We start from the raw sequence: 18,219 nt of genomic DNA on the forward strand, positions 1-18,219 counted from the left end.
GTTCAGGAGAGGGTGCACCGGGATGGGCTCCATCTTCTATTAGTAGCCCCATTCTGGCCGGCCTGAATAAGGTTCTCAGACCTAGTGTCTCTCCTCGACATCTCCCCTTGGAGATTCCGCCCAGGAGGGACCTTCTTTCTCAGGCATGCGGGTCAATTCTTCACCCCCTTCCGGAGTTGTGTAAACTGTGGGCTTGGCCTCTGAGGGGGCCCAGTTCATAAATTCACGTCTCTCAACCGAGGTTGTTGAGACCATTCTCCACTCCAGAGCTCCATCCATGAGGAAACTATATGCCTTGAAGTGGAGATTGTTCACATCATGGTGCGGAAATCACCAGCTGGACTCAGTTAACTGCCGGGTGGGTGCAGTGCTGGAATTCCTGCAGGAGCAATTCTCTGCAGGGTTATCCCCTTCCACAATAAAAGTGTATGTGATGGCCTTAGCTGCTTACCACACTCCTTTGGGTGGTGTATCTTTGGGGAGACACCCTTTAATTACTCGTATCCTCCGTGGAACCCTGAGTCATTGGCCTGCAGTATGCACAAGGGTGCTGGCCTGGGATCTGGCCATAGTGTTGGAAGGCCTTTCTATGGCTCCCTTTGAGCCTGTCAAGGATGTTTCTGAAAAATTTCTCACTCTAAAAACTATATTCCTACTGGCTATCTCTCAATAGAATTGGAGACATTCAAGCCCTCTCGGTTGCACCCTCATGTCTGGAATTTGTGCCTGGAATGGTAAAGGCGTTTCTTCACTCTAGACCTGGCTATATTCCTAAGATTCTTTCTAATACTCAAGGCCTATCATACTACAGGCCTTCTGTCCTCCTCCCTTTCATACCTCAGACCAGGAGAAGCTTAATCTGCTCTGCCCAGTTAGGGCCCTATATGCGTATGTCCACAGAGCTGCCCTGTGGAGGAAATCTGAACAACTGTTCGTCTGTTGTTAGAGGGACTCTTTTTATTTGTGTACACTCATAATAAAAACACAACATTGTGCTTTTGTAAAATAAAGAAAACAAACAGGATTCTGCTTTTTGCTGTCTCGGTTTCCTTTCTGTAAAGCCTGTGGAGCTCGTCACAAAAATGTATCGAAACTCAGCGTATAGGCTAACAGCAAGCTCTTGAGTGCCATCTAAACACTTGTTTTAGGTTGGTGCATAGATTGTCTCTTCTTCTGCTATTTTTCTTGTCATGGCAGTTAGCAAACAGTGTTGCATTACCACGCGCACCCCTTCTGGATTGGAGTGTGGATCACCTGTGACTGACTGTATTCGTCATCTGACTGTATGCACAAACAATGATGTCTGTATCGTGACAGTTCCGGACCATTACACTCCGTACTGTTTACATTTACTTTATTAATACATATTTCTGGTCTTACTGTAAATTGCACATAAATTTGCACATAATTTAAAAAAAACTGGTATGTCTTCTTAAAATTTCATCATGTTGTATAAAAGCAATATCGTACTCTTAGTCAGAATTTCAGTACCTCTGTGATTTACTGCACTATTACTTGTGTGATATTGCTTAATTATTATTTGTCATTTCACTTCTAAATATCACATTATGGAGGATAAGTTGATTAGGAAGAGTGTTTAATGTTGAAAAGGCATTGAGACAGAACATAACCCTGGCCATGAGAAAAATGGTCTCTGTTTTGTCTTTATTGACTCAATTGTAAGTCTAGATATAGACTTTTACTTCCTAAGAGAGCCACACATAGAAGCATACACGCTTGCTGTTATAATACACATAGACTCTTACATGCTGTGATTTTATCAGCTCTGAGAGCAAACAGCAGGGACTCCTCCTTATTGACCGCCGTTCTCCCTCTAGTCATTGTGAGCACTTCTCGGGGGCTTTGTGTGGCCCAATCACTCTTGTAATTGCCACAGAGTGAAGGATGTTATATAGCCAGGTTTAGACCATTTGGAGTTGATGAGAGCGAACACAGCTCTAGGGGATTAGAGGCAGTGCCAGCAACCCATGCTGCTTCTGTTTAATCAGGGACTGACGTGTGAAGGTGGCCCATGAGCCGTTAGCACGGGAAGGAGATATCAGTGGGAGAGCACTGCATAGCCTCCCTGCCTGTAATGTACAATTCAGATCCCTAGAAGTTACATTTCATCATCTCTACAATGAAACCTCATTTCCTCCGCCAAGACTTTAAAGAGACATTTTATCGTTTCTTTCTCTAACTAGAGCCAAAGGAACGAGAATCAAACCCTTTAACCTTCCTGACAGATTGTTCCAGCGGTGTCTTTTACAATAAAAGCTGGCCCATATTACCCGTATGATGGTATACAACAGCAAAATGTCTAAAAATTGTTACTAAATCAGTATTTCATCTTATTTTCCAGTAAAATTATGTAAACATCCTCTAAACAAAATCAGATGGTGAAACTTATTTTCACAGAATAGCCTACATCTAGAATTAACTATTTTCTGTTTAATTCTTACTATCTATTGTTTTTGCCATTGAAGTTGGCATGACCCCTCCCAAAATTGACTGCAAACGTACTTTTTTTTTTTTTTTTTTTTTTAAAAAAAACTTGGTACTCTCAGACATATGTCACAATATAGAAGAAAAGGTCTCGTTGCTACTTCCATTTTATCATGACTTTAAAGCAAATACATTTGTTTTGTGTTAAGTATGTTTAAGTATTTTGTAAAATACAGTATATTTTTTTTGTTTTTTGTTTTTTTGCTGCTGCTGCTGTGGACTGGTAGAGATAGCCATTCTCTTTTTGTTTGGATAGATATTTCTGTCAGTGGGCAGAATGTATTCACATTATTTTGATAATACGTTATGTATAAGTGTGATGAATAAATGTGGAATATTGTGAAAATACTGAGTGAGATGGGTTGCACACTGGAAGATGAAGTTATTATTAAGGGGTTTAAGTTTGTGTTGTTTACAGTTGTGATACAACACTGTAACTTGATGCATTAATATAAAATTGCAGTCACGGGTGTGCATATATTTATTTAAAGGGCTAGTTCACCCAAAAATGAAAATTTTGTCATTATTTACTCACCCTCATGTCGTTCCAAACCCATAAGACTTCCGTTCATCTTCAGAACACAAATGAAGATTCATATGGATTAGTTTTATCTCTTTATGGACTTTTTGAAGTAACAAAATGGTAGTTGCGTGGCTGTCAGCTGAGGAATAGAAATTGCTCCGATTTCATTAAAAATATCTTCATTTGTGTTCAAAAGATGAACAAAAGTCTTATGGGTTTGGACATGTACGACATGAAGGTGATTAAATGACAGAATTTTCATTTTTGAGTGAACTAACCCTGTAATTTAATCATGTAAAAAGTGACTCATCTATTCAGTTTGAATGAAGTTGAAAATCTCAATTTTACTATGTTAATTTTACTGTTTTAATCTTAATGAGACTTGTGAGACTTATCATTCAGTTGTTAGGAATAATCTTATATTTTGGTTTGTGAACATGAATTTCATTAACTACAATAATCAAATGAAAAGTATCTAAAAATATTTAATTGACTGGATTATTATTATAAAACTGTGATATTACTGTGATATAAAAATATGCATACCATGACATATAATGTTGGTACTACCCACATCATGGCTGTAGTATTTATGTGCACATCTTCCTTCAGCAGGTCATCGTGGGAGAGCGTTTTCAGTAAGAGCAGTGAGGTGGTGACCGCACAGGAGCTGAGGTGCTGCCAGCGTGTCGTACAGTTGTGTAGAGACTGTCTGCTTGTAGTCTACAAGTTTGTGGCCGACTCCCGCGGTTCTCTCAGCGGACTTAGCCCAGACTGGGATGACACAAGGTATAGTTACCCTCTTCAAGCATCCATGGCGATGCTGCTAAAAGAATGTATTGACACTCACATCACCATTAGTACAGTTAACACTGAACTGCATTTTTAAATATTGAAAAACACCAAAACACAACAGATGGCACTGGCTATAATAAAATTGCATATTAAATGCAAATATACAAGTTAACTTACTATTGCGGCCGCTGCCATTTTTGGTGCTTTTATATGACGGCACAACAGGCAAGAGGGAGAACTCAGAACAAAAATTCTGGGGTGAATTCACAAAACGTTTGCATGCAGTATTTCAGTACGAACACTCATATTTACAATCATTGATGTAAAGTCAATACAAGTCTTTTCAGAGCAAAATACACCCCCTTTCTACATATAAATGTTGCCCATTATACAGAAGATTACAATTGATTCACAAAACTCAGTCTGGTATAAATAATGTGCTATACACACAATTTCTGACTATTTATGAGAAAGTGTTCCACATTTTTGTGCTGACACACTTACCTTACCACTTTTGTGCATGAAACATGCATTCAAACGAAACACTCCAGCGCAGCAGCACAAGCGCATCCGAAAGACTCTGTTCGTTCACTCAGTTCATTATGAAGAAGGTAAATTAGCTCCACATTTACTGAAACCCATGCACAATTTGGTTCTTATCACCTTATATTTGACAATTTCAATTCATGTCAAACTGATTCTACAATTGCAATTAATTGAATCAGGTTTGTTATGAGGTTTTAAACTGCAAAATTGATACAAAAACAGCAACTGTGGTATTTATACATAAAGAGGTGTTTATACAGACATAAGAGTGCATAGAGTCAGCATGAATGCATTTACTCAAGAATTACAAATCATAGGACACAATAAATCACAGTAAATCTGAAAGTGCGGTTACATTTATTGTTGTTAACTATTAACTATTTTTCTTAGCCCATTGACATTTGTTTTCTTGCTTTAAGCGTAAATGTCACACAATTTGATTTTATGCTTAAAACAACAACAACAAAATAAGAATAATATATAGAGTATATACAGGGGTATATATAGAGTACATATATATTAGGGCTGTCGATTTAATGTGTTAATTAGATTAATTGATTACTGTGAAAAATATTGCATTAAAATTATTAACGCATTTAACGCACTTGCCCCGCCCCAGACCTACTTAGGTCATCTGATATTTCATACAGTCGATTGGTGATGAATTTGAAGCAGGGCAACAGCTCACTGCGTGATGGAGTCTATAGAATGTAGTTAGAATGTCCCTAAAATTCAAGATATGCTGCTTGAGTTTTTGACTCATATTTACATCATATGATATAGTAAAGCAATATCACATGTGTAAGAAGCACAGTATTGATCACATGAGTGCTGTTTTTCTGTCCAGAATAACACAAGTGCAAAGCGATACTAATTTTATACAACAGTTCAATAAATAAGAAGTTAATATTGTGTTATTTTAGACACAGTATTGTCTGCTTTGCTCAGTTTTGCCAACAAAAATATAAAGACAAAGCAGAACTGTCTCTGAGCAACACACAACGGCATTTCATTTCCGAATCCATTTTTGGAACAAATCGGGTGAACCAATGATTTAATGAACAATTCATAAAGAGAACCTGTTTACTTACCATTACCACTTCTGAATCAATCAATCAATCAATCAATCAATCAATCAATCAATCAATCACCACCTACTGGCAGTATATATATATATATGTGTATGTATGTGTGTGTGTGTGTGTGTGTGTGTGTGTGTGTATGTATGTATATATGAAAATTGAAATTCAGTCATCATTTACTCAACCTCATGGTCCAAAAGTTGACACTGACAATGGACCTTTGTGATGAAATTTCGCTCACCTTTAATCACAAAACTGATTCTTGCAGAGCATTTTAACTTGTTCTTAAGAGAATATTGCATATTATTAGAGCAGATCAGCTCCATTAAAATCACCTACCATCTTGATGTGCTTAGGCACACATTGTGTGTGAATTTTACCTGAGCTTAAGCACTTAAGTGTAGTTTATGAATCATTCAGAATTATCCTGATTCTGTCCTTCGAGCCTGGCCAATTGACTACCACGGAAATTTGTCCTTGTTTGCTCGATGGCTCTCATCCTGTGATTCCACCTCCTTGGGCTTTATCTTTTGGTTTTGGATCACACTCTTTCCTCTCCAGTATGTCTGATCTTCGGCCACCAACCTTTGTCCACCTGCTTGCTGCTTTTTTGCTATATTTCCATGAGGGCGTAGCCTCAGAGAAACCAGCCAGTCATTTTCGATTTCCTCTCAACTCTGCATCCTAGCCAATATCCGCTCTCTTCTCACACTCGTGTTCTCTCAGGACATGCCTCATTGACGGCTCATTGCTGGAACGGCCCTTGGGGATCCGTTATTTTTCAATCAGCCGGCATCTGCTTTGCCTCGTTAGGAAAATGATGCCTGGGTAACAGTCTCATCCTTGCTTCTTACTCCATCGCTGCCTCCTCCTTCCTTGTTCAGATCCATCAGGTGACTGTCCTCTCTCCGAAAGAAGCAGTAGAGGTCACCTGACATACCAGAGATGTGCACTTTTCCAAATAACCCATTAGTTAAATCAGCACAAAATTAAAATTGACCATATGTACTTCATGTTCTAGACCATATTCTACATGATTGCATCAGTGCATTATTTTAAAGAAATGTTTTCAGAATTTTTGATCAAAATGTAACGACTTGCTCTGCCTCTGAAATAACCTTTTGGTTGAAGTCATCCAAGCCTATTTATTTTTAAGTCCCTTCTCTCTAACCACCTGTTATATGTGCAGCCCCTCCAGTTCGCACTGCCCGCTCCAAGCGGGCCCGTCCCCATGGGAGGGGGGGCGCTCTAACAAGCTCTAACGGCTAAAGACCGTCAGTCACTAGAGCGCCTCTTGAGATCAAGGGAGTGAGGTTTACATGCACAGCTCTTACTGGGCTACGTCCGTTACACTCACCCCCCTTAACCTCAGTTCCATCCGGGTCACGGCACCAATGTACCCCTCCAGTTCGCACCGCCCGCTCCAAGCGAGACGCGAACCCGGGCCTGTCCGCATGGGAGGTGGGCGTTCTAACAATTCAATTAAATTCAATTCACATTAATTTGTATAGCGCTTTTCACTATACATATTGTTTCAAAACAGCTTTACAGAGAATGCATGTCAACATTACAGTTTAGAGAATGCAGTTAGATAATAATGTAATAATTTAGGCAATTTAATTTACAGTCACTGTTAGCAGTTTAATTGAAGGTAGAAGCAATGAGCTCCTGGAAATAATGAATCACATATTAACAATAATTAGGATATATAGACATTTGGGAATGTGCTTGTTGATCCAGATATTGCATAATCTAAAATCCTTGCAGGAGTTGGTGCCGTCTCTTCAAAGGTGTTGGTCATCTGAGGTCTTCTTAAGAGGCTGGATCCAAACTGAAACTGATGTACTCTCTAGTCCTGAGGTGAAACAGAAAAGCAAATGGAGAATAATTAGCGTAGCTGCTGTTTATAACATTAAGCAAAGATAGTCATGCGGAATTTATCTGATATGAGATGCATTATGTGAATGCTTGGCTAAAGAGATGCGTCTTTAATCTAGATTTAAACAGGGTGAGCGAGTCTGAGCCCCGAACATTATCAGGAAGGCTATTCCAGAGTTTAGGAGCAAATGTGTAAACGCTCTCCCTCCTTTAAAGGACTTGGATATCCTAGGTACAACCAGAAGTCCAGAGTTTTGTGATCTTAAAGAGCGTGAAGGAAGCTAAAGACCGCAGTCTCTAGTGTCATATTATATTATTATTATTATTATTATTATTATTATTTACCTTCCAATCAGTTTCTAATGGATAAAATCAATTCCTACATTTTTTTTATTATTATTTGGAAATTTGTCATATTATAGAAATATGCGAACATTCACCTAACATAAGCGTAATGTGAAACTTCACCTTACATTACTCTGTTAGTAAAACAGTAAATAATTACTAATCCACTTACAGAGTAGACAGATTTGTTAGTCATGAAAAGTAATAGCAACCCACAAAATTACTTTAGTATAAAATAGGACTTTTTTTTTTTTTTTATAAGATCTATAAGATGCCACTGAAAGTTTTGTGAGTTTTTTTTTTTTTTTTTTTTTTTCAAGATGTAGAACTACAGAGATTTTTCTTAACTTTTGAGAAACGTAATATGATATTTGGTGAATGGGGAAGTCTCCTTTTTCTCTCAAAGTGTCTAAAAGTTCTCCCTCAAAGTTTTATGCGGCATGTGGCAGTTGGGTGATAGAGTGTAGGCTTTAAACAAGCAAACAGACGTGAGATATGTGCAGATCTCCGAGCGATTGTGTGTAATTAGTAAAGCACACACACGTTCGAAGGTTAGACAGCTGGCGGTTCTCTAGGGGCTTTGCACTGGCAGGTTTTTCCAAGAACTGCTCAATGATCAAAAGCCAAAGACCTGGAGGAATCCTCACAGAGGTCCAATTAAACACTGCCTGCAGCCTGATTGGACCCTGAGTGATGGAGCTCTCTCATGGATGAGACTTCCTTACAGGGAATTCTTCAGAGCCAGAAAGGCCCACCTTCATACATGTTCATATTTGAATTTCATATTCCTTTGACATTTCCTTTTGTTGACCAAACTCAGCAGTCTGTAGTGAAAAATATGCTAATGAGGCTCAACCCCAACCCAAAACCATTTCCTGAGAACTCACCTGTCTGGAGTTCCCAGAGGGAAGAACCAAAAATCAGGCCTGATTTTTAAAGCTTTAATGAAATGAACACGGTGAAAGATTGTGTGGGCATGGTGTGAAAGGTGGCTCAGTATGTGCGACGGAGACATTCATCGATATTCATCATTGTCCAGAGTTTTTATGATCCATAAAACATGCAAGATATCTGTGTTCCTTATTAAATATTGCCGATTGTAAGGAATGCACTGCAAACACATGTTTAGCGCAGTATCATGAGTAGATTCAAGGGCATTCTTTTATAAAAGTAAATTTGATTCTTCCCAAGTCTTTTGGCTCTGTCTTTCTGCAGCAGGGGCTTTAGAACAAATCTTCTTTAGTTAGATAAAGAGCGGCCCTAATTTGTACTGGAATTATGTATTGCTGTCATAACTACATCATTGCATTTATACAAAGCCACTTCTTGCATTCATACAAAGCCACTTCCTTGGCTTGAAGTGAATGGGATTTCATTGAAAACAGACGTGACACTCATTCTTTTTTTTTTTTCTTTTTTTTTTCTTTTCTTTTATTATTATTTAAAAATGTCTTTAATTACACTTCTTCTAAGATGAACAAGTTTTCCGTTTTTGAATTGTTACAAAATATGTCTTACTGAAATTCTTGATTGGTTGAAGTTGAAGTAGCATTGATATTATTAGGTCAATATTGATTTATTCATTGACTTCAATGAGTGAAGCAGTTTTGTTTTATTTATTTATTTATCATTTATTTATCTATTTATCATTTTTCACAAAAAAAAAAAAAAAATGACAAGAGTATGGTGTACATTTTAGGACTTCCTCACACCTCAGTCATACAACGAAAAGGCGTCATGCCTTAGACTAAAAGGCCTTCACTCATCAGACAAAACAGCATCGCGCCTCAGACTGAAAGGCTTCAGGTCTCAGAAAAAACAACGTCAGGTGTAAGGCCTGTACAATTAGGCATCAGATGAAACAGCCTCAGACCAAAAGGCATCAGCCGAAACAGACTCAGATAAAAAGGCATCAGATAAAAAGGCATCAGACGAAACAAACGTAGAAAGAAGCGAATTGCCCGCCTCAATGTGACGTCACGTGCACGCAGTTTTCTGAAAAATGTTACACTAAGTTGTATAAAACATATCCCACTGAGATTATTTTGTAAATTTTTATTATTCACTAGCTTTATTTGCATGTATAAAAAGTTAGCTAAATAACACATTGCAACTAGCTTGCATTGCAAACTATCGTGAACACATACGAAAATTAACCATGGTTAAAAGTGTGTTAACTATGTTTTGTTTGTTTTTTTGTCAGATTGATAGACTACTATTTGTATAACAATAATTTTACTACAAATACCATAAACTATAGTGTAGCAAAACCATGGTTAATTTGTGGTTACCATGGTTAACTACAATAACCATGTTTTTTTTGTTTTATTTGTAGTAAAACCATGGTTAATTTTTATAAGAGAGGTAAAAAAACTTTCAAGCTATTTGACTGTGTTGTTATAAGCACAGCTGCTTTGTGTACAGAGGTTACCAAGGGAAATGGCTTTATTTCTGCTGTTCCAGTGCAACCTACTGTCAGAGAGTCGATTAGGCAAGGCAAAGCAATTTTTTTTTTATTTAGCACATTTCACACACAATGGTAATTCAAAGTGCTTTACATAAAAAGGAAACAAATACATAAGAATAAAAATGGAATGCATAAAAAATAAAAATAACAATAAAAACAGAATACCACTATCTGGCATGGAAGAGTCACATTTTACATTTTCATTCAGCTCATTGCTTTTTTTCTGCAGACCAATGTGAAAATCGGCATGTTATTTTCTGTATAGAACCTAACCAGTGTAATATTTAATTAAGGCTCGCACACACATCTTACATCAATGTGGGTATAGTAACAGTTAAATATATAAAAAAAGGGAGAAAGAAAAAGACAACTGAAGGACGGCATTATGATAGGATAAAAGCCAATAGAAAGTTAGGCTATACTAAAAAAAAAAAAGTCCATTTCATCCAATGCCTTTTGGTCTGATGCCTTTTGGTCTGAGGCTGTTTCACCTGATGCCTAATTGTACAAAATTTTTGTGCGGCAAAAAACAAATAACAACTTTATTCAACAATATCTAGTGATGGGTGGTTTCAAAACACTGCTTCATGAACTTCATGAAGCTTTTACGAATCTTTTGTTTCGAATCAGTGGTTCGGAGCATGAATCAAGCTGCCAAAGTCACGTGCCCCAGTGGTGAACCATTGAAATTGAAAAAATAAGTTGATTTTAAATTTCATGGCATCAACACATCTCAAAAAAGTTGGGACAAGGCCATGTTTACCACTGTGTGGCATCCCCTCTTCTTTTTATAACAGTCTGCAAACGTCTGGGGACTGAGGAGACAAGTTGCTCAAGTTTAGGAATAGGAATGTTGTCCCATTGTTGTCTAATACAGGCTTCTAGTTGCTCAACTGTCTTAGGTCTTCTTTGTCGCATCTTCCTCTTTATGATGCGCCAAACATTTTCTATGGGTGAAAGATCTGGACTGCAGGCTGGCCATTTAGTACCCGGATCCTTCTTCTATGCAGCCATGATGTTGTAATTGACGCAGTATGTGGTCTGGCATTGTCATGTTGGAAAATGCAAGGTCTTCCCTGAAAGACACGACGTCTGGATGGGAGCATATGTTGTTCTAGAACTTGGATATACCTTTCAGCATTGATGGTGCCTTTCCAGATGTGTAAGCTGCCCATGCCACACGCACTCATGCAACCCCATACCATCAGAGATGCAGGCTTCTGAACTGAGCGCTGATAACAACTTGGGTTGTGATTTGTCCTCTTTAGTCCGGATGACATGGTGTCCCAGTTTTCCAAAAAGAACTTCGAATTTTGATTCGTCTGACCACAGAACAGTTTTCCACTTTGCCACAGTCCATTTTAAATGAGCCTTGGCCCAGAGAAAACGCCTGCGCTTCTGGATCATGTTTAGATATGGCTTCTTTTTTGACTATAGAGTTTTAGCCGGCAACGGCGAATGGCACGGTGGATTGTGTTCACCGACAATGTTTTCTGGAAGTATTCCTGAGCCCATGTTATAATTTCCATCACAGTAGCATTCCTGTATGTGATGCAGTGCCGTCTAAGGGCCCGAAGATCAAGGGCATCCAGTATGGTTTTCTGGCCTTGACTCTTACGCACAGAGATTGTTCCAGATTATCTGAATCTTTGGATGATATTATGCACTGTAGATGATGATAACTTCAAACTCTTTGCAATTTTTCTCTGAGAAACTCCTTTCTGATATTGCTCCACTATTTTTCCACTGCCACTCTGAGAGGACTTTTTTTATACCCAATCATGTTGCCAATTGACCTAATAAGTTGCAAATTGGTCCTCCAGCTACATTTAACTTTCCCAGCCTCTTATTGCTACCTGTCTCAACTTTTTTGGAATGTGTAGCTCTCATGCAATCCAAAATGTGCCAATATTTGGTATGACATTTCAAAATGTCTCACTTTCAACATTTGATATGTTATCTATATTCTATTGTGAATAAAATATAAGTTCATGAGATTTGTAAATTATTGCACTCCTTTTTTATTCACAATTTGTACAGTGTCCCAACTTTTTTGGAATCGGGTTTGTAACTATAAGTAGTTTGTTCAAACGGTTTAGTGTATTCTTATTTAGCATGACTTGTTTTTTGTTTTTTTTTATTGCCACTGTGTTATTTAATTAATTAACTGTTTAAATTGCCTTGTTTCGAGTAGAATTATAATTAAGCTGTTCTGGTATTAGCAAGTGTGGGTCGTCAGCTGTCCAGGCTGGTTACCCTCCTTGTCTCTGTGTAGGCTCTAATTATCTAAGCTGTTGTCCTGTCTTGGAACATCCTGTGCATTAAACAAGTTCTTATCTGTTAAAACAAGTCACGTTCAGCCACTTGTGTCACTCATTATTTAAAATGGCACAGTGTAAACGTGAGGGTCAGCAGAGGGGACGGGAATCTATAAAGCATCAGCTGGAGAAGGATTGGAAGCCGAGAGAGAGGAAAAGTGCCTGATCTCTTTCATGTGACCTTTGTGCCTCTAATCCTGCCTTTGAGTCTGGCATCCAACCCCTATTTCTGATTCCTCTCTCCGTCTGTGCAGGTATCTGCTGCCAGTCACCTCCCAGTTCATCATCAAGTGGCCGTCTTCTAGCTTCGGCCGCTCAGCGTCCTCAACACGCCCCCGCAGCGTCTTTACCGCACGGATGGGCCACTTCTGATGGCCGCTGGACTCCGACACCTGCTGGGGGAGAACATATTCAGACCTCTGTGAGAAGGACATAATGCCTGGGACCTCCGCAAATTCCAGGAGCGTATGTAAGGGGATTTGCCCGCCTGCTTTGGTAATGAGTCAGATGCATATGATCGACAGTTCTCTGCCTCCCTTCTGCTGTAAAAAATATCTGCTGCATTGCTTAGGATGCTGCATCTCCCTTAGGATGCTTGCAAATAAATTCATAATGTTCATCATCTTTACAAGACTGTACAATTTATTAATTCCAGTGAATGTTTTAGTGTCATGGAATCAGAAAATGTCATGTTCACCTTTTTTTTTTTTTTTTTTTGCTTTGACTTTTGCACTGTTTTTCCCTAAATTGTTTTATCACTTAATAATATAATTTAATTTTCTTAATATGCAATTTTTAATTTGACATCATTTAGTATATTTTACATTCTGCTCAGAATTAAATTTACAACACAGGGCGTTCGCATAGGTTCTCAACAGATGCGTGAAATGACTGACTATTTAATTATGGCGATGGACACAAACACACACAAACAGCATGATGTGTCGCAATGGCCAAAGATGTGAGTCTAAAATCAGGAATTTGTTTTCCACTGTGGGGAACCTTGTGTATGTTTGATTTGATTTGCTAATCAGTTTGATTTATTAATTAAAAATAATCATAAATGTAATGTGTAAATGTAATGCAGTCAGGAAGAACAACACGGATACAAAAGTTGAATCTCATACAATTGACAAGCTCACTATTTTATTTTATTGTATTTTTTTTTTAATGTGGCACAGTGGAGGAAACTACAGAGCCCCTAAAGGGACATGGTAGTGGAAAAAAATATATATATGAGATGGGAGGAAAAATAATAAGTCAGTGCTTTTGCGTTTTCTCACAAATGTTTTGCATTCCTCCGAAAATCCTTTAGGGGTTCCGTAGGAAACAATTGTAGACCGATAATTTTAAAACCGTGCAAACGGAATGTGTCCAGTGTGAAAGCCCCCCTAAAACTTATTTAGAAACGGAAAAAGTGTTAAATAGTTAAGTATTAGATTTGGGATCAGTGTTTGGGTTAGAGGTTAGGTCTAGGGCTTTATGACTATTATAGGTTAGGAATTAGAAATGCTTACTCTTTGGAGTAAACGCTATATGTCATTCTAGACTATAGTTGCCTGTTCTGAATTTAAAGCTGAGATCACCTATCAACTTAAGGGACGTAAGTCTCTTTTACATAACTTTTATGAGCCATACTGTGTAGATGCAAACATGAACCTCAGCGTCTGAGCTGACTGATATGTGTCCTTGCAGTGTTGAGGAGAGGGATTTTCAATATTGCTGCCGGTAGAGTGTGTCTATGATGAGCTCAGTGTGCTAAAATTTGGATGGCTGCATCTTAAAGATACTTGAATTAATTTATGCTATTTATTTTATTAAAATGTCTGTTTACATCTAATTTAAAGTTTGTTTTAACCATGCTTATTCATTTTAACCATGGCATAACCAATGTATCAGTGATTTTATGAACAGAATGACCTTTTACGAAAGTACTGTAATAAGTGCTAATTGCAGAGCTTTGCTTTGGATCTAATTAGGATACAGTAAATGTTCATGTAGTGTTTTAGTAAAAGTGACCTGGATGTGCCAGCTCAAACCACGCTGTGCCAACACTACTAGCGTAGCAGTGTGTCATCTCGGTGTGTTATTGAGGAGCTCTATGTGACTTTTTTTTCCTTTTTTTAATTTTTTTTTTATTTTGGTAAGTAAGAGAAATTGTAGTGACAGTGTTCTGACAGCCAACTATTTAATTCCCTGTGAAAACAGCGATAACCCGACACATATTCAACGAGCCAGTTATGGTCATTTTGCCCAACTTACCATCATGTCACAATGCCAAATATTATTTTTGCCTGGATTTTCATTCAGGAGAATGGTTTTTAATAGCAATAAAAGGCTTAAAACATCCAAACAGACTCCAGAATTCTATTTGAGTATCGCATTGAGCTGTGTCTGACCTCTCTGACATTTGCTTCTTTCTCCTGAGGATTTCTAAACACAAGGTACCTTACACACACCACACATACGATCCACAGCATGACACTCCATGTCATTCCACACAGTCTCGCACGAGATTTCAGAGCATAACCTTGTCATGTTTTGATCTAACCTGAGGTCATTCTTGAAAACTAAAAACTACACTGTAAAACTACTTGTTTCTTCCTCTTGTCTCTTACAACAAAAGAAAGACCATGACGGAGTTACTTAGCAACGGCAGAGAGAAGCATTGAGATTGAAATGTGTTGACACGTCAGTGTGTGTGATTCTTGAATCAAAGAAATGAAAATGTCAACAGCTGACACTTGAAGTGAGTTTTGATTAAACTCAGTACATTCTACTTTCGATATTTTTTACCTTTGTCAAACTGTTTTTGCAGTTTTGTTAGCAGTCAACAGTATTGCTATCCTCGGTTAAAGAGATAGAACAATGCCAGAGTGAGTAAATTATGTTTTTATTTTAGGGTGAACTAATGCCTTATGCCCTTCTTTCTTTTATGGACCACAAAAGGAGAATTTTTAAAAGATTTCCCACTCACCCTTGTCCATAAAATGGCAGTGAATAGCGACCAGCATCAAGCATGATCCCATGCGACACGTGCCGTATATATTCCAAGTGTTCTGGGGGTATATGATAGGGTATAGTGAGAAACTAACCTAAATTTAATGTATTATTTAACAAAATTCTTTATCTTGGTCGTTGGCCGGCTTGCACATTAGTGAGACTCTATTAGTGCTGCAGTTCACTCTGTAGCACACAAGTTGTGAGAAATCAAGATTAATAAAACTGCGACATGAAATACTACACCTAGAAAACCCAAAAAAGTATCCGTGTACTTTCTTCACTGAGTCAAATATCACTGGACCGGAGCTCTGTTTGTCTGACGACAGTCAGAATGACAGATGTGAACGCGATAACTTCTTGTTATGGCGAACAGAAGGGATATATTAACCTCAGAGAGGTTGTATTTCATGTCACGTATTTGTTAATCTTGATTTCTCACAACTTGTGTGCTTGTTCTGGGCGACACGGAGTGAACTTTTTTAAAATTGATGCTGGTTGCTATTCACTGCCATTAGCCTATATGAACATTTTTTTTTATTCTCCTTTTGTGGCCCACAAGAGAAAGAAGGGCGCCGCGTTCGTCCCGTAATTTGAATAGGGAAGGTGTAGGACATACAGCGTAAGCTTTTTGAAGAATATGGAAGGCGGTCTGGCGGAAGCACTTGCGAGGCGATCATTTGTGTTTATAAAGCATATACTTTTTTTTTTTTTTTTTTTTGAAAATTTACGATCGTTTCGCTAAGAACCTTATTCCTTGTCTGGTATTGTTTAAAGCCCTTTGAAGCTGCACTGAAACTGTAATTTTGACCTTCAACCATTTGGGGTCTACTGAAGTCCACTATAAGGAGAATAATCCTGGAATGTTTTCATCAAAAACCTTAATTTCTTTTCGACTGAAGAAAGAAGGACATGGACATTTTGGATGACATGGGGGTTGAGTAAATTATCAGGAAATTTTCATTTTAAAGTGAACTAATCCTTTAAAGGGACCATCAAAATAAAGTGAAACCGAAAATTGTTGTTTGTGTGAACTTTTTATATAATTGTGAGTAGCACCAAACGGAATCCAAACAGATTTCCCAAACATTCCTACTGGCCCATTGACCATGACCCCTGTCTGCTTTGATTTGTCCAAAAGGTAGTTCTACCCCAAACTTATGGCACTGGTAAGATTTTGAGTAGGATTTTGACATGTTAGACCATGCAAACAGACATTCTGACAGCGCCAGCACTGAGCACAATGTTTTTTTTTTTTTTTTTTTTTTTTTAGATCAACCTACAAATGGCAGAACAGATTTATGCAAGTAAAAGAACACAGATACATATGCAAAGCACAGTCTTGTGTGTTGTTGCACTCTGAAATGCGCCTTACTGCAGCTTGTTGTTGCATTCTCAGCATTGCCACAAGAGGCGCTGTAGCAGGAATTAGCATAAATGCTATTTAATTCTTCTTTTATGGTCTGTCTTGTTTTAGGGCAACTTACTAGCAACTTACCCTATAATAACACATTCAGATTAATGTCAGATACATTTGAATGCAAATCTATTGCTCTTTTGAGTACTGAGGTTTGTTACCTGTTACCGCAAGAGATTTATATTTTAGGATTTATAAAGCACTGCCGGCCAATGGGTTTTTGATTAAATGCCTGAAATAAGGTCTGTGGTTAACACAACATTTATCTTTGACATAAAATCAGTAATACCCCTTGTGTTTTTTTTTTTTAAGTTTTTATTTGTCTTGGAAAAGTGGGTAAGTGGGTCTGCAGAGGTTGTTGGGGACATTAAACATCATCATACTGAATAGTTAAACTCAAAAATCTATGGTTTATAATTGTGCTTTTGCAAACTATTCTAACTCATACTTTTAGGGATTTTTTTTTTTTTTTTTTTTTTTTTTTTTTTAATAAACACTGAAAGAGTTTTTGGTAGCTTAGTGATGGTGACATTGAAATCATGCCACTGTGGTGTAGTTTGTTTATAGCCTTCATTAAGCTTTGTACTTCTAGTGATTGTGTTTAGGCTTCAAAATTTTGAAGTGTTCACTTTTGAAGATTATTATGATGAACAACTTTTGTTGGTCACAGAGCATATTTTCTGCAATAATCCAAAAGCCAGTGTTGGGTTTTGTAGAGGGAACCAGGGTGTAGACAACTTACAGCACACTATAGTTGTCTAAAATGAACAGAACACCAGAACATGAAGGCATTTTATGCAGCACAAAACAACATATCAGAAACTTATGGTTTAGACAGCTCCATTTATTATACTGTGCCCAAACTAGAATTGTCATGACACATAACCTGATTTTGCTGAGTTCAACATGTTCCTGGGTCAACATTTTTGTTGATCCTGGAACAACATTTAAATCAACCAATCAGATTTGAGGGTTTACAGATTATGTCAAGTTTAGGCTTAAAATCATGAATTGGTGCTTCTACATCAGTGTTATTCATCTATCATTTTCCTCTGATTTTTGGGATAACTTATGGGTAGGGTTAGGTTTAGGGGTAGGAATAGGGTTAAGACTAAATTTTCAGACTGGAATGTTGTTCAGTGCAGAAAATTAACAACAGCTCAGCTCTTTACAGGATAGGATAAGTCAGATAATATTATTATATTAATAAGGTTCATACAGGAATGGGCTACATTAACATTTGGTCATGACACCACTTCATCTTAACTCTTTCCCTGCCAGCATTTTTTAACATTTTTACAAAAGTTTCATGGCCCCCAGAATATTTTGTTGTATGAATATCT

The 18,219-nt window shown here is 37.7% G+C and overlaps 1 protein-coding gene across 3 annotated transcripts in view; it reads left to right on the forward strand.

Moving 5' to 3' along the window:
• ttll7 (tubulin tyrosine ligase-like family, member 7) overlaps nt 1-14,812 on the forward strand; it is a 127,841-nt gene extending 113,029 nt beyond the window's left edge. For 2 of the 3 annotated variants that reach the window (XM_048172757.1, XM_048172760.1), the window contains 2 exons: nt 3,641-3,817; nt 12,714-14,812. In XM_048172757.1, the coding sequence (XP_048028714.1) occupies nt 3,641-3,817; nt 12,714-12,831 (295 nt within the window). In that variant the 3' untranslated portion in view covers nt 12,832-14,812. The remainder of the gene's footprint in view (nt 1-3,640; nt 3,818-12,713) is intronic. The other variant, XM_048172758.1, reaches the window with a different exon arrangement.
• The last annotated feature ends 3,407 nt before the right edge of the window (nt 14,813-18,219 follow it).

The sequence above is a fragment of the Megalobrama amblycephala genome, linkage group LG21 (genome assembly GCF_018812025.1).
Source record: "Megalobrama amblycephala isolate DHTTF-2021 linkage group LG21, ASM1881202v1, whole genome shotgun sequence".
Lineage (NCBI taxonomy): Eukaryota > Metazoa > Chordata > Actinopteri > Cypriniformes > Xenocyprididae > Megalobrama > Megalobrama amblycephala.